Source organism: Ochlerotatus camptorhynchus, unplaced genomic scaffold (assembly GCF_037179485.1).
Source record: "Ochlerotatus camptorhynchus isolate MF236.1 unplaced genomic scaffold, CSIRO-AGI_Acam_v1.1 ptg000080l, whole genome shotgun sequence".
Lineage (NCBI taxonomy): Eukaryota > Metazoa > Arthropoda > Insecta > Diptera > Culicidae > Ochlerotatus > Ochlerotatus camptorhynchus.
Genome location: NW_027040570.1, coordinates 2,394,470 through 2,417,613, shown reverse-complemented (window position 1 = coordinate 2,417,613; position 23,144 = coordinate 2,394,470). Strand labels below are relative to the sequence as shown.

Sequence of the window (23,144 nt, the reverse complement as noted above, 5' to 3'; positions counted from 1 at the left end):
TTAGGAAAATGCGACAGACTGCAGCACCGTCCTAGCATAAAGCTCATTTGTTCTAAAAATCGATAAAGGGGAGTAGAATTTCTTTTGAACACAAATATTTCACTAAAAGTTTCAACCATACCATCAAGCAAAGGCATTACAAAACTCCATCTGAAACGAGTGCAGTATGCGGTGAAGAGACTAACTCCACTTAATCCACGGGGCGGCAATCAATCTCTCACCATCATGCATGGCTTGCGCCCGTTCAGACAAGAATGAAATCTCTTGTCAATGGCATCAGCAGCGCAGCAACATTTGATGCCTTTAACCCACTTTGCCCCATGTAGAAGACGACGAAGGCACGCGATCAAATATCGGTTTCAATTTCCAGCACAGATTACCCAACACACAATGCACTCGTTTGTGTTCCAGTACTTGCTGGATTTGTGCCTACACCGCGGATTACAAGCCCCTATGGGACGATTAAAAAATGACGTCCATTACTTTTTCGATTTGTTTACTTCAAACTTTTTCATATGTTAAGCCCAACTAATGTCCCAAGTTGTAATACCCCATCGTTCAAGAGAGGACGTCATGTTTTAACGACCCCTAGTACACACATTTGTCTCAATCAAAACGCGTAGCATATGTTCCAGATATAATGTAATTCTGACTTGGAACGCAACCGAGCACACACCCATTTCAAGCTCGATTGCCCAAAGAACAGCATGTTAATATACTTCAATGCTCAGTAACTCTTGGCAGTCAACCGAAAGACGAGCTAGTCGGCGAAAAAAAAAGCGGAAGTGAGGGAAGTTCGACGACAGACGATAATGGGACTGGTGATAAAACTGAATGGAGACGACGACGACGTTGAAATCACTTTATGCTTTCCTTTCTCCAGATCGTCCGTTTCCTTCGCTTTGTTTACAAACAAAAGCACAATCGAGAATTTATGTATGGGAATGTTTAGTGACTTTTAGCTGCTTTTGGTGACGAAAGAATATTAGCTCGAATTCCTACAGTTGTTTACTGCCAGTGTAGTAAATTGAAAGCTAAGACGCAGAGAAAACAAAGATACAGGAATCCCCCGAATAGCGCGGTGGATGGTGCAGCCCACCCACCGCTATTTCTCGGCTGTCCTCTAACCAATTGAGCTTATTTTCAGATGGTGAATAGTAGGGTTTTTGATCTAATTTCCGTGCTACTATACACAACCTGCACTATACTTGTCTTTTTCGAAACGGGTTTGAAAAAAAAAATGGAATGTTTCTATCAAAGATGACTTCCTAATTAATTTGCCATTCCATACGTACCGTTGGAGTCACACATTGTTTAGATATTGTTAAAAATCTAACACTGCTTCTTGATTCCAAATTGATCAATTCTATCCTAAAGGGCCACCCACATTAGATCCGTTTGCGTTGCGTTGATGTAAATTTGACAGTTAGACCACAGACAAACAGACGTAACTCTTTGAATAACTTTTTCTAGAAAACATTGTACCTAAAAAAAATAGGACATCAGTAACGACATCTCTCGAGCTTCTCGCGGAAAAAAACTTGCTCGCAGAGCCGCTAACAATGTTGCATGCAAGGTTAACAGAATATACACAGCAAAAAAATAATTTTGATATCACGTCAAAGTGGATGCACTACAATCATGTCGAAAATATGGTGTAATATTACTTGCTAAAAAGGACAAAATTATCATTAATACAATGCATGAACTGACATTACACTGCTTTTACTGCATTTGTTTATTTATGTGGTCATAAAAATTACATGAAATTTTCGACATGATTGTAGTGCATCCACTTTGATGTGATATCAAAATTATTTTTTTGCTGTGTATAGAAACGTCAAAGTGATCCGATACCAGCGCTTCGGTGAGCAGTTCGCGCACATGATAATATTCAAATCAATCGTTAAATGCGTGAACGATGATCAAGAATGGTGTGCTACGTCTGTTTGTCTGTGGTTAGACAATAGATTTAGCTGTCACTTTGCCACAACGCGTCCGATCCGGATCTAATGTGCTTGGGCCTTAACGGATTGAAAGGCCATTAGATTTTCTTTTAACTCTTTAGGGACAACTTTTTGCTGTACATATTTTAAGTAAGGATTGAAGTTTTTTCGGTGATTTTTGTCGAAAATCTTACAAAAAACAGAAAATATCGGCAACATATTTGTTTTCCATAGAATGCATATTCTTAGATATATCGCCAAAATCATCAGGGCACTTATTTTCTCTATGGTATGATATGAAATCGTTTCAGATTATCAGTCTAGATCCATTCTCATAGCCATAAAATATTCTAAATCATTTAAATCGTTCAAGAGTTCAGATCATATGATCTTAAACTACGCTTCGTTGTAGTTTCAAAAGAATCGTGTAGACTTCATGCCTGGGCTTTCTTTGCCAACCTACAGGTCTTAACCCGTAGGAGTAAGAAATACTTATTACTTTGTTCAGAGTAGTCGATTGGCCAAGATCGGAGAACCTCCGGTTGGGTCGAGCTCAGAACGAATAATTCTCTGCGTATATTTCAGCGTTTCTTATTTATAGGGGTTATCGAATACAGTTTTCCTATGAGACAGCTGGGGCGACATCAATAAATGCATCCTTTGCAGTTTTACAAAATTGGGTTTTTTCGCCTAATAAACATAAAGCACTGCGGCCGGTACGGGTTTCGCTGTGCGAGGTAAAAAGTGGTAACGAGTAGAGAGACTGAAGTAGAGACACAGAAGGTGTGCTTCTTTAAGCGTAATTATAATTTGCTGCCTGTGGGATATGTATGTAAATTAGCTATGGGTTTGTTCTCATGCTACAATCTTCTTCATCAACCAGGGCTTGTACATTATTCTTTGCAACAGAACTTATCCAAACATATTCATGGAGCCTATGCACATCAATTGATCATTTTGTCAAGCTTCTGCATTCATGTTCCATCAGATGTCACAGCTGTTGTTTGCGGTGACATCTATCGGAAACTAGACACAATCTGTTTTCCTATAATTGTTCACAGAGAACACTGCAGTGCAAAACATGTCTGGTACCTCTATATATGCATTTAGATTATTATTAGCAGTCCCTCCTTTTTTACACATTCTGCACACAAAATAGCTCACCCCTCACAGAATTTCCCGCCAAATTTTATGTATGGGGCGGGGCATAAAGTATCTTTTGCCCAGAATATGTAAAAAGGGAGGAACTTCAAATGTTAAAGCAAATGCATATATAGAGGTACCAGATATGTTTTGTAGTGTCAGGTACTCTATTTTGTAATCTGTGAAAGGGAAATCACAAATCGAGTGTCAACAAAATACATGACATGTTGAGAGATTGAGCTCGTGAGAGAGAATTTCTCTCTCAAATTTGAATTTTTTTTTGGCTCTCTGGTAGTAAAGAAGGTAAAATTGTATGGGGAAAAATTATTTTTATTCAATTGTAGCTTGTTTAACAATAATTTTCGGGAAAAAACTGAACGACAAAGTCCCTGATTAATTTCTTTAGGTTGTCGTTCACTTTGTTTGACTTGAATATGCATCGAAAGCGAATTATTCCCACTTCTCTCAATTTTTATATGGGGATTTTTATCACTTCCTACCAGCGGAACAGCGCCATCTCTGTGGAAAATGGTCAAACAAAATGATTAATTACGATCATATTCCTTTGTTTATAAGATGTTCTAAGTTCTCCAAAGCGCCCTGGAGTTAGGATCATTCGATATATTAGATCAACCTTAGAATGGAGCAATGTCCCTAGCACCGAAACATGTCCAAGAAGATTCATTGAGACAATACGCCAACAATTATGATAATAGGTTCTCCAAATCGTCCTGGATTTCATATCAAATGATCTACAAGTTCGGCTACGACTGAGACAATGTCAATAGCATTGAAACATAGCATGTATATAAGATGGGCTAGGTTCTCCAAACTGAGATAATGTCCCAAGCAGCTAAATATATACCAGCAGGTTTATGGAGTATATGCGCATAGTTTACGATCCACTTCCATGTATATCAGATTTTCTAGGTCCTCCAAATCGTACGACTAATACAATATCAATAGCAACGAAACATGTCCAAACCTGGGGGTGCGAAACATCTAAATCTCACACTAGCGGATCAATCTACAAGAAATCTTGTTTCATCTCTTGAATCTAAATCCATCTACTTGCATCGCGTCTCTACTTTTTTGCAGCAAATCTTCAACATATTCATCAATCTTCTTTCTATTTACTAAGTGTGCACACTTCTCATAACAGCAAAGCTACACGCAAACCAAAAATCTATTACAATTAATGTTAGTTCCGTTCAGGCTTCCAAATAGTACAGCCTCCTCGCGACAGTTGGTTTATACCTGAATTGACAGTTGATTTGTGTGCTTTACTGCCGCTTGCTACCGTACGTTCAGATCTGAATACGAAGTGTATTGGCAACAGCGCACGCACGAACGAATGAAAGCTGTATTAGAACAGTCGCATCTATACCCGCTTTGCTAAAATCATCGTGCTTGGAACGTAGTGAACCGAATGGGCTGTATTTATACATTTCTTTATTACCAGGTTCTCAATGTTTCTGTCGTCATAACAGCCTTCACAAACCGACGACATCCCTCAGCTTACCCAAGTGGCTGTCACGAAAAGGCTGTCACGAGACATTATATACAATTGATATACGGCAGTGGAGTATGGAAGAAATCCAGTAGAATGATCCCGAACAGATATGTCGGCCCGATGTCGGATCAATGTAAGGTCAATTTATGGTCAACGTCGACCAAATGTCGGGTCGATGTCGGGTCAATTTTGTGTTTATGTCGGGTCAATGTCGGGCCAACATCGGGTTGGGGTTTGGTAGAAGTCAGGTTGGTGTCGGGTAGGCTTATATTTTTCGCCGGAGACCGCGCGTTTTTAAAAGAATATCGGATGAAAATTTTGCAATGGGCAGCACGAACGTGATAGCAACCGAACGAGCTCCGGCGCCACACTGGTAGTGTAGTAGCAGTCTTACGACATACAAACAAAATTTCAAAGACAGCAGCAACGAATCGGCAGTTCGACGGACTGCTTGTTGTATGTACGAGGAACGTTACGAATGACCATCCGAGGCTGTCATAGCCGAACGAACAAAATACATGAATAAGAACGAGCTGTCGTGTACTGCACAAGACGGCAACGTTGCATGTCGTATAACAGCATCACTGTGGGCTGTCGCTTATAGCTCAATCTCAAGGCTGTCGTAGGGAAAAGAAAGCGACAGCCGTTGGAATACTGTCATGAGGCGGTAGTTTTGGTATGCCTGGTTCCGTTTCCTATCATCCTCTGTTCATGAACATCGCAACGAATGTTAGAGATTGACCATGCAAGCGATGTAATGGTTTTTTGTCTTTTTTATTTCGTGTTCTGTCTGTGATTTTACCTACACAAGCAAGCATTTGCCTTGATTTTTATGTATAACATGGTAGAACGACGCACACCCTTGCCGCGAATCTCTCCAGCAGAAAAAGCAAACGAAGTCGAGTGTGAGAGGAAAAGAACGCTTCTTGTTTGCTTTTAGGCTATTCTTATTCAGAAGCATGGAGAGAGCAGTGGAGAAAGCACAGGTCTGATAATCGCAACGTTCGTTGTTCGAGTCCAGTCGGCAACCTTTTTCCTATTTTTTTTCGACATAATAAATTTACCTCACTAATACACTCTTCATTTTTCGGTCTGCAATCTTCTTGCATTGGACCGCAGCTAGGTATATCACATCCTCGGCTCATGCGGTCTCCACTTACATCCTCTGATGGTGAATCCCACATAATTGTAAGCGAATCTTACATCCACCGGTTGGGTGTAAATTTATCCTGCATCTTAGATAGAGCCGCCCCCTCGCACAGTGGGACGAAATGAAAAATAGTGGGACAATACCATTTGCGACGAAACTATTGAGTGTAGCATTTCGATGTCTTCTAGAATGTTTGTTCATTTTTTAAGTACTTTAATTCAGAAGTGAACATTTTTGATTAAGGGGGGTATACACTAAGATAAAAAAAATAACTTTTTTATGTCTCGTTGAAATTGATGAACATCTATGGAAACATTGTAGATGAAGTCATTTTAAGAAACTTTATCGAAGACGTCAATTTTCTATCTCTCAAGTGGACGAAGTTATGGGGTGAAAATGAAGTACAAACGCTAGTACCCCCTTAAAAACCATAACTTTTTAGTTTGAATTTTTCTTTTTTTTCAATGTTCTACAAAATTGTAAGTGCTTTAAAAATGCACATTTTTGCTCATTGAAGCAAATCGCTATCTCTTCATTTAAAGGATTTACATACGAATTTATAATTTTTCAACACTAACTTTAAAGGGGTGTATCTTGCAGGTTAGCAGGTATTAGCAGCTAAACTCAACGTAATTTCACTAAGCAATTTATACCCTACTATAACATATACAATTCATAGGGAGACCCAAGGGGATCCTAATGTTTTTTTTTTTTTAAAGTACCTCAATGTTTGGTTACGTTTTGTTGTTTACATGACCATTTTTCCAAGTATGTACATTAGAATGGGTTGTAGCTTCGACAAAGTTGTTTGGTATAGTTTTTTCAATCTAAGTCCGAGTTTTGGTGAAATTTGAGCATTATTTGGAGTTTAGGTAAGCAAATGAATAGGATCGTTCCGTTTCCCATACTAAATTTAAATCCTCCAGCATATCGAAATTATAATCAAATTCATTCAAATTTTGCCAAGTTGTTGGGGACTAGAATAAGCATTGAAAGAGCAGGGAAACCCACTCTAATGTAAACACTTCGAAAAATTGTCTTAAAAACAGCAAAACGTAACAAAACATTGGAGGTAATTTTTAGAAAATTCATTATGCATCCCCTTGGATCCCTCTTAAGAGATGAACTAGCCCCAGGCTAAAAATCTCTATAATAAAGAAAAAAAAAAAAAAAAAACCTTGGATCCCTCTTTGAGTTGTATATATAACAGCAGACTGCACAAAATAACGTTGAGATTAGCTGCTAATACTGCTAACCTGCAAGATACAGATAGTGTTAAAAAATTATAAAAAGGAACTTAAATCCTTAAAACAAAGAGATAGCGATGAAAAATTGTAGCGCGCAAAATGCGGCCAACGGTTTTCCGTCTTCTGGATCGTTCCCTGGCTCGATAAACGGACGGCTTAAGCGCCACCTCCAAGGAGGACCGTCCGTCGAGTCTTGTTTACCCGGCTAGAAACCCGACCTCAGAGCGGGTTTGTTCAATCAGAACCAAAAATTTAATTTCAGAACGAAACAGAAGACTCAAACAACACGATGGATCGAGATTCTCTACACAAAGAGGTCGCCACAATCGCGACGAGAGAATAGTTGATGCTACCGGTCGTTCTACCTACTCGCGAAAACAAAACTCACCAGTATCATCACCGGAGGAACTCACTTATTCAAAGATCCCCGTCGATCGAGACACGTGAGTGGAGAGACTGATTTCCCAGGCAGTCTAACCTGGCGTACAAGAATATCAACACAAAAAGTAGAACGACGCGAAATGTGAGAATTCTCGAAACCAAAAAATAAGTTACATGGGAAACTTTAACATTTAACGGAAAAACATTTATTGGGGTAAACTACTATAAAACATTTAAGTAAGTTTATTTAAATTGTATAACCTAGGTTTTCATTATTCGTGTTTCTTCCTCTCTAGTTTCCCTACTGTGTGCGGATTTTGATCTAGTGATCGCTAGCTAGTTTTTCTCATTGAGCTCTTCTTCGTGGTGTGTATGTGGTGTCGTTAACACATGCGCATGTTTAGATTAATTGTTGGGTTTACTCACGGTACCGAAATAGCTGCCTGATGAATTGGTCGGCAAAGCAGATACCGGCTGGTTTGCGGCGGTATTGTGGCTATCGCTCGAGATGCGGCGATTGGCGATGATGCTGCGGAAATTCCCAGTCGATGGATGGTCTCGAAGCTGGTACTGAAATCGCACCGAAATGAATTGGCGCTGTAGACGACGTTGGAGCGTCGTGGCCACGTGGCGGAAATGGCAAAATGGCCGCTCTGTCGAAACGGTTTGTTTCCTTCAGGCTTTCCCCTCAAACCGGGACTTTTGACACAGAATCGTGGGGTCGAGAGTCGCGCTTTATCTCGAGATGCGGTGTGCTGAGCTTCGGCCGTATATCGCTAAAAGCGAATCCTACATAAAAAGCCGTCGAACGCGTTAACAATAAAATTTCCACACAAAACAATTATCCACGAATTACATTTTCTCTACGTACGCACACACAAAAATTGACCGCACGTCAACTTTGACCTAACTGCTGAACTTTAGGCTACACGAAGGAAACAAAAAGTAACATTAAATTCGATCACTATTAAAACTAAATTAAAACACACCGCGACACACGAAAACTATATCACGCACTCTCGCCTCTTCCACGGTCCAGGTCAAAATGGACGAGTGGACGTTCCGAAAACCCTCAGATCAACTCGTGATCATAGTCTTCGTGGCCGGAAGTACGTCAATTACCGAAGTAATTAACGACCTTTTCAAACGACAAATCTCATCAACTACGATCTCGAGCCGATTGAACACTCTATCTCTTTCTCGTTCGTACCGTTTGATTAAACTGTCTCGCTTCAATCTATTTCTGGTTCGATTGATTTTTTTACGAGAGAGAATGTTCGGATTCGAACCTCGGACTTTACGACGAGTCTCGCAAATCAGTGAACGTTTCCAGTGGCGGATCAAATGAATTTTGGAAGGCAGCTTGTATGCAAGCGTTTCGTTTTTATGCGGATTTACAATTCGTTTCATTTGTAATGGTGATTTCAATTTAATTTAAGTGAACATGTAGTTATTATGTAATGAATATAAATAATTAATAAATAACGTGAACGATAATTATTAATGGAATTCAAAAATAGATGGAAAAACAGAATAAAAATTCAAATAAATAAATGGCAATCCTTAAATTAGTTAAATTATATTTACATAAAAGTGACCATGCTACAAAATGTGCAGTTTTAAAGCACTTACAACTTTGTAGAACATTGAAACAAAATTAAAATAAAAAAAAAAGTTATAATAAAAAAAGAGGTTTTTAAGGGGGAACTTCCGTTTGTACTCCATTTTCACCCTTACAACTTCGTCCACTTGAGAGATGGAAAATTGACGTCTTGGACAAAATTTCTTAAAAAGACTTGATCTACAAGTTTCCATAGATAATCATCAATTTCAACAAGACATAAAAAGTTGTTATTTGTATCTTAGTGTATACCCCCTTAATATGAAAAAATAGCACTGCAATAGAGTAATTAAAAATTGAAGAAGAATTCTGGAAGACATTTTCGAAGATAGAAGAATATTTCGACAATAGAAGAAGATGCTACACTCAATATTTTCGTCGCAAATGGCCATGTCCCTCTTTTTGATTTCATCCCACTGTGTCTCGATCCAAACAATTTCCTAGAATCTATACGCATCAGTTACGAATAATGGTTGATCCTGTAGATCAAATAATCTGAACTCCAAGACAATTTGGAGACCCTAGAATATATTGTGAGGAAGGAATCTTTTGCCTAATTATTTAAGTCTATTATTCTAGAATTCAAGCTTAAGGAACGGGGCAAGGCATGTTTCGTTGCTAAGGGTATCGTCCATGTCCAACATAAAATCTTCATATTTTTTTGGATATCTAGGCCATCAACTTTGGTTACAAAATTCTACTTTCATATTTTTACTGTCAAGTTAACATCTGAAAGTAAAACTTCGCCGAAGAAAGCATGGGACTAACTATCACTTGTGATTTTATACAGCCGACCATAGGAGGTGGGCATATATGACCCACATTTTAAAGATCAATAACGGCACCGTCCACGTCCTTGCAATCAGTGTTCACTCCGCTGTCGTTAGAAGCACGCCACTCTCCATGTGTGTCACGCGATCGTCTGTTTACTCGGCAGCAACCATTGTGTGGTCCTCCTCATTGTTCGTCATCAGCAGTTCTTTCGGTCGATGCGTCGTCGACTTCGGAAAGCAACCGTTTCGTGGTGCGTCCATTGCATGGAAGCGCTCTACCCCACGTTGGCGATACTGCCATACAATGAAACCATTGGAAGCGGCTTCCGTTCTGATGGAGGAGGTTTATTGGATAGCGGAAGATAAAGTGTCTATTGTGACTATAGTTTTAAGATGTATTGTATAGTGAACAAGAATCCTCGGCTCTGTAAAGTTAATTCGATTGAGCCTTATCAAATACATGCATAGACAACACATCCTTGGAGTAGGGAAGGAATATTAGAGCAACCATTGTTGTTTTGGGTACCGTGTTTACCTCAGTGTCCCCACAAAGGTCACAGGAGGGATATTTTGCTAGAAGGTTGGGTTCGTTGTATCAGGATTCACCTTGATAAGTAATGCGATCGTAGTTTTGATATAATGTATTGATTTCCTTGCTATCGACCCTATCAATTCAGTAATTTATGTCTTCTGCTCAGTAAGCAAAAACGGTTGGACTAGACAACGGAGCACCTTTCATAACATTACATTTCATAACCAACGACGATTGTGGATATCCGGCTGCATGAAGCTTTTCAAATTAGATTATGTCCCGCATCAAGCATATGTCATATTTTACGAAGAAAACCATTTTTTGCCGTTTCAACCGAGTTCTATCTCACTAACAATCGTCTACGTACCGGCGACGACGGTCAAAAAATTAGCATGAGCATGAGCGTGAGCATTTAAGGACCATACAATTCAGTAGCTGCTACTCCGTGATTGACCAGATATAGCAAAATTTGCTCAAAGAACCATGTAAACGAGACTTGGGATCAGGCCTGAACATACTCATTACAGCTAAATACTGCTTTTCGAAATTATGGAACTATGAGATATTATAATAATAATTTGTTTATGTAAGATGCAAGTAGAGGAGATGAAGTTTGTGCATGACACATAAAATCTGTCAATTTCGCTTCCAGAGTGCTACCTAAAGCTACAACAAATTTAAACAGTACTTCTCAGTGCTCAATATTACCTGCAAATTGTCTACCTTATTCAATTTTTATTCCTCTTCGATCCTTGTTTGGACCCTACCCGAAGTAATCCTGCTTGGATATCAATTTGGAGAAACTTTCTTCTTCCACCATTGCAAAAGAAAAAAGCAATCTCTTGATCCCCCTACTGATGAAATTTATTTAGCAATCAACTTTATATGCTCGCGGATGATGGAATGATCCATCATCCAGGCAAGATTCCACTAAACTTCACCGGCTTAATGCCAAGAGGTCAAAGGTCCCCCCTATTGTGATAACCAATTCCGATTTCCATGCTCTTCACACGGATCTTTTGAACGTCGTTAAATTCAAGTTTTCACTTCAAATTGGCCGTCGGGATGAATGCCGTGTATTGGGTGAAATCTTGGACGGATTCAAACGCCTTCTCAAGTATCTTACTGAGAAGCAACTCAAATTTTCCACTTACGATATCAAGACTAAACTGTCTTGAAAGGTCGCCCAGTGGTGAAAGATGAATTGACAAAATTACTTGGAGTTGAGTCAGTCAAAGTAATCAAAATGAAAATGAAATCCTATCCTGGCGATTAGCACAACGGGATTTCCAATGATTTTTATTTAGTTCACTTCAAGTCTAGTGAGCTAATCAACCTTAGGGCTTTAGAAAAAGCTAACCTTATGCTCCATGTCCGAGTGAAGTGGGAACACTTCAGGAAGACTGAAGGAAATTTCAAAAACCTCACCCAGTGCCGAAAATGTCAGTGATGGGGTCACGGAACTAAAAATTGCTACATGCCAGCTAAATGCATGAATTGTGGTGATTCCTCTTACGCAAAGGACAACTGTCCTGCATGCTTGGCATGCACAGTTGTACACACCACCTGCTCATTTGTTAATAACTTTTCACTCAGTTGTTGAAATTTATTTTTCTTTAATGTAATTGATAGATTAGGGTATTTTAACACACGCTTCGAGGCTATGGTGTGCTCCCCGACGATGATTTCTGCCCGCAGTACCGCTTTACAGTTACTGACCAATAACACTTCCGTTTTGTGGTGGGCTATCTGCAGCTTCGCTCCTTGCATCCAGTTACCAATCATGTCGATTGCCTCGGTTGACAACACTTCCACCTCTTCCAGCGTCTCGCCTGTTACCGTCAAGACGACGTCGTCCGCAAAACCAACGATCTCAACTCCTTTGGGCAGTTTCAGCGTTAGCACGCCGTTGTACATCCCATTCCAGAGCGTTGGACCAAGGATGGAGCCTTGTGGAACTCCCGCTGTGATCCTAATCGATCTCAGTCCCATGTCTGTCTCGTAGACCAGAACCCGGTTCTGGAAATAACTCCTCAGGATCCTGCACAGGTAGTCAGGGACCCTCATTCTATGCAGTGCTTCGGCGATGGCCTCCCAGCTGGCGCTGTTGAACGCATTCTTGACGTCGATCGTTATCATGGCGCAATATCGATCTCCTCTCCGCTTCTGTTAAGACGCCTTCTCAGCTCTCTCGACCACTGTCCGAATTGCATCCACCGTCGATCTCCCTTTCCGGAATCCGAACTGCCTCTCCGACAATCCGTGCTCACTCTCCGTGTATTTCGTCAGCCTGTTTAGGATGATCCTCTCCAAGAGTTTTCCGAGTGTATCCAGCAGGCATATAGGCCTGTACGATGCTGGATCCCCCGGCGGTTTTCCTGGTTTCGGCAGCAACACTAGCTTCTGTATCTTCCACCTGTCAGGGAAGTGACCCTCGTTCAGGCATTTCTGCAGCACCATCCTGAACATGTCCGGGGATGACTGGATCGCCGCTTTCAACGCTACTTTGGGGATTCCATCTGGACCGGGAGCTTTCTTCACCTTCAATCCTTTCGCCACTGCTACGAGTTCCTCGTTGGTGACTTCGATGTTATCTCTCTCTCCTTCTCCGTACGGTGTAGGTGGCCAGGTTGTTGGGTCGTGCTTCAGGAAAAGTCCTTCCACTATGACCTTCAGCTTCTCTGGGCACATTTCAGCGGGCATCGTTGGACCTCTGATCTTCGCCATCACGACTCGGTATGCGTCGCCCCAGGGGGTGGCATCAGCGTCTCGACACAGCTCTTTAAAACAGTTCGACTTGCTCTGCTTAATTTCTCGTTTAAGTGCGGCCCTGGCCGCTCGAAACACTTCTCTTCGTTCCTCTCTGTCTGCTTCCGTTCTTGCTCTCTGAACACGTCTTCTGGCTCTGAGACAACTAGCGCGGAGAGTGCTAAGTGCCTCGTTTCACCAGTAGACTGGACGCCGTCTGTTATTTGGCTCCAGTTTCCTCGGCATGGTCGTGTCACATGCTCTCACTAACGTTTCTGTCAGCTCGTCCGCATTTAGATCTGCGGGACTCCTGTCCACACGAAGTGCCTCAACGAACAGATCCTTGTCGAAAGCCTTCGTCTTCCACTTTCGGTCACAAGTTCTAGTAGAGCCTATGGCAGAAAATGCAGAGCAAAAGAGAAGAGTGCGACAGTGGAGAGCAGAACCATTTATTTTGTGAACAATTCCTCGAATTTCGTGGCTCGAAATGTTGGTAGCGTAGTTTGGGACGATTTTCGCCCATGAGATGAAATGGTCAATTGATTATTTAACCATATTCAATAACTTTATGAAAAAAAAATGTGTGTGTGTGTGTGTGTGTGTGTGTGTGTGTGTGTGTGTGTGTGTGTGTGTGTGTGTGTGTGTGTGTGTGTGTGTGTGTGTGTGTGTGTGTGTGTGTGTGTGTGTGTGTGTGTGTGTGTGTGTGTGCGCGCGCGTGTGTGTGTGTGTGTCAAAATCTCTACAAATTTCATTCAGAGAATTTTAATATGGGGTCCATGGGACATATGCAAGTCTTTATTATGCACTATGTATTATTATTGTTGTCCTTACTGAAAATGCTTAACAACATATGCATTGAGTGGCCATTCAATTCTTACCTAAGTTCATTTAGCCCCCCCCCCCCCCCCCCACCATCAATGTAAGAATGTCTTTCCTTATATGACACTTACGAAAAGTTTGAAATTCCAGCTACCCCCGCCCCCCTAAATGGGCTCGTATATATTGAATGATTCCTAAAACATAAATCTTGCATTATCAAACAGCATTTAAAGATATTATGTTAAAAAAATTAAGCGAAAAAAAATGTCCCGATTTTGTCAGTGTCCCGTTTTTGTCAGCCCTAAATTCATCAGGGGGCTGACAAAAACGGGGCATTACTGTATTACTAGAATTAAAACCTACTTTCTTTTACATATCTATAACAAGCTTACACTCTGTTATATCTACTGTTTAAAAAAAAACTATAATTCGTCAACTGTGTGCTATTAGCAAATGAGCAGTTTGTGACCAAAACTGTGTATGCCAAGCATGCTGTCCTGTGAAGGAAGATCCTAAGAAATTTAAATGTTCAAATTATGGTGAAAACCACAAAACCAATTGTTGGGAATGTTTGTAGACTCACAAAGCGATCCTACAATCAGCGTATCAGCGAGGAACAAATTCTACATTCGTATCTGTAAGTACAAACAGCTCACAAGCTTCAAAATCTTCATCTGCTGCTAACAATGGTCTGCAAGTAAATCGAGCTGCCTATGCTGCTATTGCTGATGGTAGAAATCGAAATCAAAATTCTAGCCAACATAATTCAAACGGAAATTTTTATGATTTTGACTTAAGTATCATTACTGTTTAGGAGCAGAAATATTTACAGAAATCGTTAATCGCCATGATTACTGATATGATTAAAACTAACTCCATGTTTGATGCTATTCAAACTGAAGTAAAATTTGCTAATAACATAGTCATGACATTGAAATTCAGCAATGGATTTTATATCATTAAATACTTTAAATTGGAATGCTCGATCTCTTAAGATAATAAAGAAGAGCTATTTAACTTTTTGAGAGTTCATAACGTGCATATCGCCGTTATAACTTAAACGTTCCTTGAAGGGACGCAAATTATTTCATTTATAAAAATAATCGTCTTGATGGAGCTGGTGATGACGTTGCCATCATTGTTCATATTTAAAGGTATCAAACATTTAAAAAAAATTCTTTTGAAACCAACATTTTTGAAACTACAGAAGTTTATATCGAAACAAAATTTAGACAACTTACGTTTGTAGCTGTCTATTTGCCATTCAACGCAGGTCAGCAAAATATTTTTCTCAAGGGTGACCTTCAGAAACTTACCCGTCATAGGTCTAAATTCTTCATTATTTTTTGGTGATTTTAATGCAAAACACCGCTCTTGGAGTAATGCTCAAATCAATCGATTGTTCTGCATTTTCTCCCAACTATTGATTTGGTCTAAACTTATTCATGCCAACATTGTAGCCAATTGGTTGCCTATGCTGACTTCGGTTCTGATAGCATTCCAATAACTTTTGAAATATCCCAATAAATAATTTCTAATCCCAACAACTCTACTTTCAATTACCAAAGATCTGATTGGGAGCAATATCAAACATTTATGAAATTTAACTTCGATCCAAATATTTCTTTGCAAACCAAAAATGATGTTAATTAAGCTCTTGAATCTCTGAATACTTCTATAGTTGAAGCAAAAGCTGCATCAGTACCAAAATAAATTCGTTTCTATTATAATAGACGATGATCTTCACCTCTTGATCCGTCTGAAAAATGTCCGTAGGAGGCAATATCAAAGAACACGCGATTCTGCCATGGAAGTTGTCTGGCTGGATTTGCAAAAACAAATTTAAAAGCGATGCTATGCCCTGAGGAACAAAACTTTTGAAAATAATGTTTCGGAATAAGACCCGAATACCAAACCCTTTTGGAAGCTCACAATTTTTAAAAAAAAAACCTCAAAAGTCTATTCCAGCGCTTAAAGAAGGTGGTCAAATTTTGATCACAAATTCTAAAAACAGCCCAGAAACATGCTTAGCAATTCGAGAGTTCCCATAATTTCAGTTTGGGTCTCATTAGTCCTATTGAGAATCAGGTTGCTCGAGATTATTTGAATATTTTCTCCCGGGAAAATATTTTGATGATTCCTGGGGTACTGATTTGGACGAAGTAAGATCTATAACTCAAAAGTTTCAACATATGAAAGCTTCAGATCAGGCATAACATTTGATAACGGCACAAAAGCATTTGTAAACAAACTTTCTAAGGCCTTTTACACGCGAACCAAAGTACGCATACGCAATACCACTTTCGGAACGGTGATAGTTGCCCCTATCCGATGATGTCGTTGGTTTGCGTGTGCGTACTTTGGTTCGCGGGTAAAGAGCCTTAGAAAGTTTGTTTACAAATGCTTTTGTTCCGTTATCAAATGTTATGCCTGAGATGATGTTGGAATGTTCTACACCCTCATAAAAAAACCCCCAGAAAGTAGCTTGTCTTTCTTAGTATAACTATTTATCAGATATTTCCATTTGGCGTACTTTCCTGATAAATGGAAATATGCAAAAGTTGTTCCAATTTTGAAGCCGGATAAAAATCCAGCTGAAGCTTCTAGCTACCGTCCAATAAGTTTGCTTTCTTCAATAAGTAAACTTTTTAAAAAGATAATTTTGAACAGAATGATGCTTCACATCAATACGAACTCAACTTTTGCAGATGAGCAGTCTGGATTTCGCTGGACATGGACATTCAATTACTCATCAACTCATAAGAGTTACCAATTCAATTCCCTGCTCAACTGGAGTTGCTTTTCTTGACATAGAAAAAGCATTCGTCAGTGTTTGGCATGAAGGTTTGATTGCTTAATTGAAAAAGTTTAATTTTCCAGTCTATAGAACGGCTCTAATGTTGGCTTTTGGATCTAAGATTGGGCCCATCGCTAAAAATCTGCTATTTATCAATTTTATCTAGATGAACGCGTCATTCGGACGGTACTAATGAATATTTTTGGTCGCTATTGAAAATTTAGTCGATTGCTGAATTTATGTATGGGCCCAAATTAGGGGCATTTAGGCCGACATTACATCCATTCCCTCTTTTATGAAATTAGTTAAAAATTATTTAGCTGACAGAACTCTGCAAGTAAATTATGAAAATTCCAAATCTGAACGACTACCTGTTAGAGCAGGAGTTCATCAGGGTAGCATTCTTGGGCCAATTTGTATAACATTTTCGCTTAGGACCTCCCAGATTTGCCTCAGGGTTGCCACAAATATTTGTTAGCCGATGCCACAGGCATTTCAGCTATAGGAAGAAGTCTTCGTGTTATTTGCAGCAGACTGCAGCAAAGTTTAGATATTCTCTCTTCTTATTTACAAAAATGGAAGATTTCTCCCAACGCTTCCAAAACTCAACTTATAATATTTCCACATAAGCCTAGAGCTTCGTTTTTGAAACCTAGTAGTAGTCACATAGTCACTATGGACGGAGTTCCAATTTCCTGGTCAAACCAAGCGAAATATCTTGGATTAGTACTTGACCAAAAATTAACTTTTAAAGATCACATTAATGCCCTCAAGCCAAATGTAACAAATATATAAAATGTTTGTATTCTCTTATAAACAGGAAATCCAAACTTTGCCTGACGAATAAATTTCTAATATTTAAACAAATTTTCAGACCGGCCATGCTTTACGCTGTGCCAATATGGTCTAGTTGTTGCACTACCAGGAAAAAAGCACTTCAAAGGATTAAAAACAAAGTTCTTGAGATGATTTGAAGTTGCATCCCTGGTAAAATACTACCAAGGGACATAGAATTTCGAATGTTGAGACTTTAGAACAAATGTCCAACAAAATAATTAATAATTTCAGGCAAAAATCGTTGCAATCCTCAATTGCAACGATTAATTCCCGTTATATTTAAATAAGATTTAGTTTTAGTTTTTTTGTTTTAAGATGTCAATTGTTATACTGACAAGCAGGTTTTGAAAATACTGAATAACCAAGGCAGGAGCAATGTTAAAACAATTAGATATATATCATAACAATTACGGCTGGTCAGTTTCTGTAGTAGATGGAGCACTTGGATAAAAAAGAAATGTAATTTATTTTGAATTTGGAACAAATAAAGAGTTAAAAAATCGAAGGAGCTTGTAAAATCAATATCAAGCCTAATAGTTGGCTCCAGTATCACGCGTGATATTGAGAGCGTATAAGAGCGGAAAAATATTCTTTTGCGGTGAAATTTCCAAAATGTTCTGTGAAATCACACACCTTCCCCTTCGTCGATAATCTGCAACCAACTAGTACATTTTTCTACACTATGCTCCTCCACCTCTTGCGTTACGTAATTTGAATAAAAACAGACCCTAATCAAAGATTTTAATATTTATAGAATTCTGGAGTAAGAAATTTGCAGTTAGCAATGAGCAGACTTTCTTGTTTCGAAATTGGATTTTTTAATCTTTGGCTTATTGGACATTTCAACTTTTTGATCCATTCGGTGAACATTGGACTATGGATCCATTACATCTTGAATCCACAATCTCACGTACCTCTTGACTCTTGAGACGTGCACAAAACATAACCCAAGAGATAGCAGCTGAATCGACTGCAAACCCACGAAGTAATAAAAGGATAAGGTTTCTTGTAAAACCAACCCCCACACATTAATGCCGCGTCGTCGACAGTGGCATGTCATCAGATCAGGAATACTAATTAATGTTGTTGAAATGGGTTCCAGGAAGCCTGCATCAGAAACTTTTCTGTTAGGAGAATTTCATAACAATACTGACAGAATCAGTGTTCAACAATGGAAAACAGATATTCCATTTTGCCAGAAACAAATCCTGGATGCCATATTCCATGCATAAAAGATGCACTCAATTAGTCAGACAGATAAATCAATTTACCTATTTCGCATTGCATCGATATCTATATTTCCAAGCTAGCAGCTGTATGCTAACAATCGATCTCTATCTTTCCCTTTCCATTTACCATTACAGCCAGTGATTTGGAAGCGAACGAAATGTATCGTGACCTACTAAGCCAGCACGGTGCCCCCACAATCGAATCGTTCAAACCGGAAGTGGAACTGGAAGCTGGCGTCAGCTACGAAATGACCTGCACAGCTAACGAGGCCATCCGATGGCTCAACAAACGCACAGATATGGAGGTTGGTACTCATCATTAAACCGTGTGCTGATGTACACTTGACGTTGAATTTACTTGTAGGATATTGAACCTCCACTGATCGTAGTCGATCAGTTCGAGACAAACGACACCAATAAGCCATTTGGAATCAAACTGACCATCCCTGCGGCTTCGGCCAATGTCGTTGGACGGTACTATTGTATCTTCGAATCAATCGACAACTCCGACCCGGACGTGGATTTGGAGGATGTCGAAGCACTGTACAAAGCAACCAGTACCTACATCTTCGTCAAGGACCCCAGCAGTCCACTAGTTCCAGTCGAGCACACCGTTGTGTTCGCACAGCAATACGAGGATGTCGTCATTCCATGTAAACCTTCGTCTAAGGACGGTCTCGTCGAGTTGGTCAAGGATGAGCAGGAGGTAAATTACACATAAAGAAATTCACCTCTAAAAACATATCACTTTCAGATTTCAGCCCTTTACCACTTTCAATCTATCGTCTATCCTATTCGATCTAGATCTTTCTGCTGACTATCCTTCTTTCGCTATTCTAGTTCAACGAAACCTTGCGGAATGCACAGTTTGACCCCGCCAAGGGTTTTCTGTTGCGCAATGAAACCAATCAGCTTCGATGGCTTACCTACCACTGCTACCACCGTGAGCTCGAGCAAAGCCAGCCCTTCTTTCTCAATTTGCAATGTACGTGGTTCCGAGCGTAAAGCTTCAATTTTCGAACCCCTCCCCCCCATTTTCCGATGAACAAAAAAATCCCAATTAACAGTGCTCATGTCGGTGATGCCACCGTCTTTCCCCAATTGTAGATTCCACGCAGTCAATAATTCAACTTGTTTATAAGAAACAGTGCTGACTCATACAACCACCGCCTCCAACTCCACCCCTCAGTGCTACCATGTGGTGAGATTTCCCCCTCTCCCCCGCAATCAAGGTATCCAAAACGCACTCGGCGACTAACTCTGTAAAGAGATTTTTATCCACTCGTGTATCTAAGCGTAGTGTAAATACGAATACCCCGGCCTCGGTTGAAACTGTTGGTTGCACTATAGTAAGTAATCGAGCACAATGACTGCGATTTGTCTTAGCCGGCGGATCCAAACTGTTGGAAATACGTTCTTGAAATGCATTTGCTTTGGTGTAAATCAATGCCAAATTTTCACAAAATCAGATAAGGTTAAATTCAACAAGCTGCATAAACAAGTGAACGTATTTTCACCAGGGAGGTCAACCATCCCGTCGTATCCCAGTGTAAATAGTGTATGAAACTGTAATTACTGATAACAACCTATATAATGCTCATAGTTTAAACATCGACGCGCCACCCCGCCCAGGTTTCCTTTCTGTTTACACTTCTATACTATAATCTTACTGTCGATCCTTCTTTTTTCTGTCTACACACTCTGTTAGTACATTCGACGCCGGTGGCAATCAAACACTTTGCCGATTAATTACCTCAGTCTGCGTCAGTTACTCGTAATTGCCGCACGCTGCCAACATCGATGTACATATAGTTTCTGTTGTTGTTATAATTACCATCATCCAATTCCCAATGCAGATGGAAATCGAAAACTACAAATACACCGAATCGCGGGGCTACGTCCTGAGAACGTACCGCATCGAGGACGCTGGACTCTACATTTGCCGTCCCAGGGCCAGCCCGGTCGAGCAGGAGTTGCACTTTCAGATGGATGTTATGGAGTCCTGTGAGTTGAAGTTGCTAATGAGTGGAACTAACAACAAATGCAAACTAGGAAACGCTCGCCGGCTGCTGCCCCTTCTGTCGACCACTAGCGCGATCCGAGGTCGTGATTCTTCGCCACCACGCTTCGAAATCAGCAACGACCGTCCGGAAGCACCTCCTTCTTCAGTCGTCCATCGTTCACTTTCGAAAACCACTAACGCACGAACATCTCGCACATCTAGAAGTAGTAACTCTATTCTGAACCTGTCTGGTGAACTTTCTACAACGACGATGACGACGACTGAAAAGACCGAATTCACCGAGCAGTACACCACCGAACATGGTGCCGAAGGGTTCGACCGTACGACGGATGCTAGTGGCGGAAGGGGCGGTAGTCGTAATGCAAGTAGTAGCTCTGGTGTTGGATCTAGGATGCTTGGTAGTAGCGCGGGGCAAGTCACCACCGGTAAAGGTTCACGTCTGGACCCATCTGCCTCACCGTCTGTTTCACGTCCGTTTGGACGACGTGAGTTGTAACTGCCTATCTTTCTATTCTCTTCAGCGTCACGGTGGACGGTCTGTGATGACGAATCGAATGCTAAAAAAGGGTCTGATGGCTGAGCTTATTTCCTTCTAGCTTGTTTCAGTGTAACGAAAATCCATGGAATGTCAGAACAGATCGAAAAATCGCCCCCACTGAATCCGGCCGGATTGATTCAAATATCCCAGATTTAAGAGATTTATTCCATTAATGATTGTTGTTTTCTACCCGAGTCCTCCACCTTAATGACAAAATAAAAAAATATGGTTCTAATATTTTGCGTTAAGGAACAAAACTACATTTTTTAAGAAATTCTTAGAACCACTAGGGGAAATGGATATAATGTCGGCTTAAATGCCTCTAATGTGGGCCCATACATAAATTCAGCAGTCGACTAAATTTTCAATAGCGACCAAAAATATCAATTAGTACCGTCCGAATTACGCGTTCATCTAGATAAAATTGATAAATAGCAGATTTTTAGCGATGGGCCCAATCTTAGATCCATAGGCCAACATTAGAGCCATTTCCCCTATGCTGTATTTTTGAAGATTTCGTGAGGTTTGGTGGACGCACATCAATCATTTTACAAACAACGGTGCACATGTTGGCTGGAATATTTATCAGTAAGATCCAGCATAAACAATAACCATAAGAAGCGCATAAACAATAACCATATTATCCCAGCTTAATGTGGTAAGGTCGTACCATCTATGGTATCGTTAGAGTAGGTACCCGTTTATTAGGGATGGGTCAGATTTCACCATAGGTGGATTAATTCAGGATTTTCATATTGCTATTGCAGAATGTAAAAAATTGGGCAGTACAAAGTTAAAATCGATGCAGAGAACTCACGACCTCTCATAAGTGTTACGAGAAAGGTGGAGATTGTTATTAGGGAGGGTAACCCATAGTCTTCATCTGGTAAATGTTATTGGCAATTTACTAATATTCTAAATTGACCAGCATTTGGTGGTCAAAAATTTAATTGAATTAAGACCACAAATAGCTCTGGAACACTTTAGCTAAAAATTAATTAAGAAATACCATGAACCAGAATGTACTTAATTTATAACCGGTTCAGTTTATAAAACGGACACACACTTCCAGTCACAACTTTATTACTTGTTTACTTAGCTGAATATTTCCTTTGGTAGCTTTTAAGCTCTACTTAGGGGCTCACAGTGAGACGAAATTAAAAAAAGAGGGACATGGCCATTTGCGACGAACAGCAAAGAGTGTAGCATTTTGATGACCTCAAAATGCCTCTGCATTTTTTTTTAATGCTTTGGTGAAATTTTTTGCTTAAGGGTGGTATACACTAAGATAAAAAAAATAACTTTTTATGTCTTGTTAAAATTGCTGATTATCTATGGAAACATTTTAGATGAAGCCATTTTAAGGAACTTTGTCTAAGACGTCCATTTTCTATCTCTCAAGTGGACGAAGTTATAGGGTGTAAATGGAGTACAAGCGGTAGTTCCCCCTTAAAAATCGTTTTTTACCATAACTTTTTTAGTTTGAATTTTACCATTTTTTCAATGTTCTACAAAGTTGTAAGTGCTCTAAAACTGTACATTTTTGCTGAAAAAAAAAATATGGCTATCTCTTCGTTTTAAGGATTTAAGTTCCTTTTTATAAATATTTAACGCATGTTAGCATGTAGTCTACTGTTACATATACAATTCATAATTTAATTACATTTAATTACATAATGTACATACTTGGAAAAATGGTCATGAAAACAGCAAAACGTAACAAAACATTGAGGTACTATATTAGAAAATTCATTAGGGATCCCCTTGGATCCCCCTAGAAATTGTGCATGTTACAGAAGGGTATAAGCTACGTTGAGTTTAGCTGCTAATACCTGCTAACCTGCAAG

General features: G+C 39.8%; 1 protein-coding gene across 9 annotated transcripts in view; it reads left to right on the top strand.

Moving 5' to 3' along the window:
- Nucleotides 1-23,144, top strand: part of Pvr (PDGF- and VEGF-receptor related) — a 193,419-nt gene that overhangs the window by 123,312 nt on the left and 46,963 nt on the right. For 5 of the 9 annotated variants that reach the window (XM_065217830.1, XM_065217826.1, XM_065217831.1 and 2 more), the window contains exons 3-5: nt 18,872-19,041; nt 19,101-19,442; nt 20,593-20,740. In XM_065217830.1, coding sequence (XP_065073902.1) covers nt 18,872-19,041; nt 19,101-19,442; nt 20,593-20,740 — 660 coding nt within the window. Of the gene's footprint in view, nt 1-18,871; nt 19,042-19,100; nt 19,443-19,576; nt 19,722-20,592; nt 21,245-23,144 lie in introns of all 9 variants that reach the window. The other 4 variants (XM_065217823.1, XM_065217824.1, XM_065217822.1 and 1 more) reach the window with 2 other exon arrangements.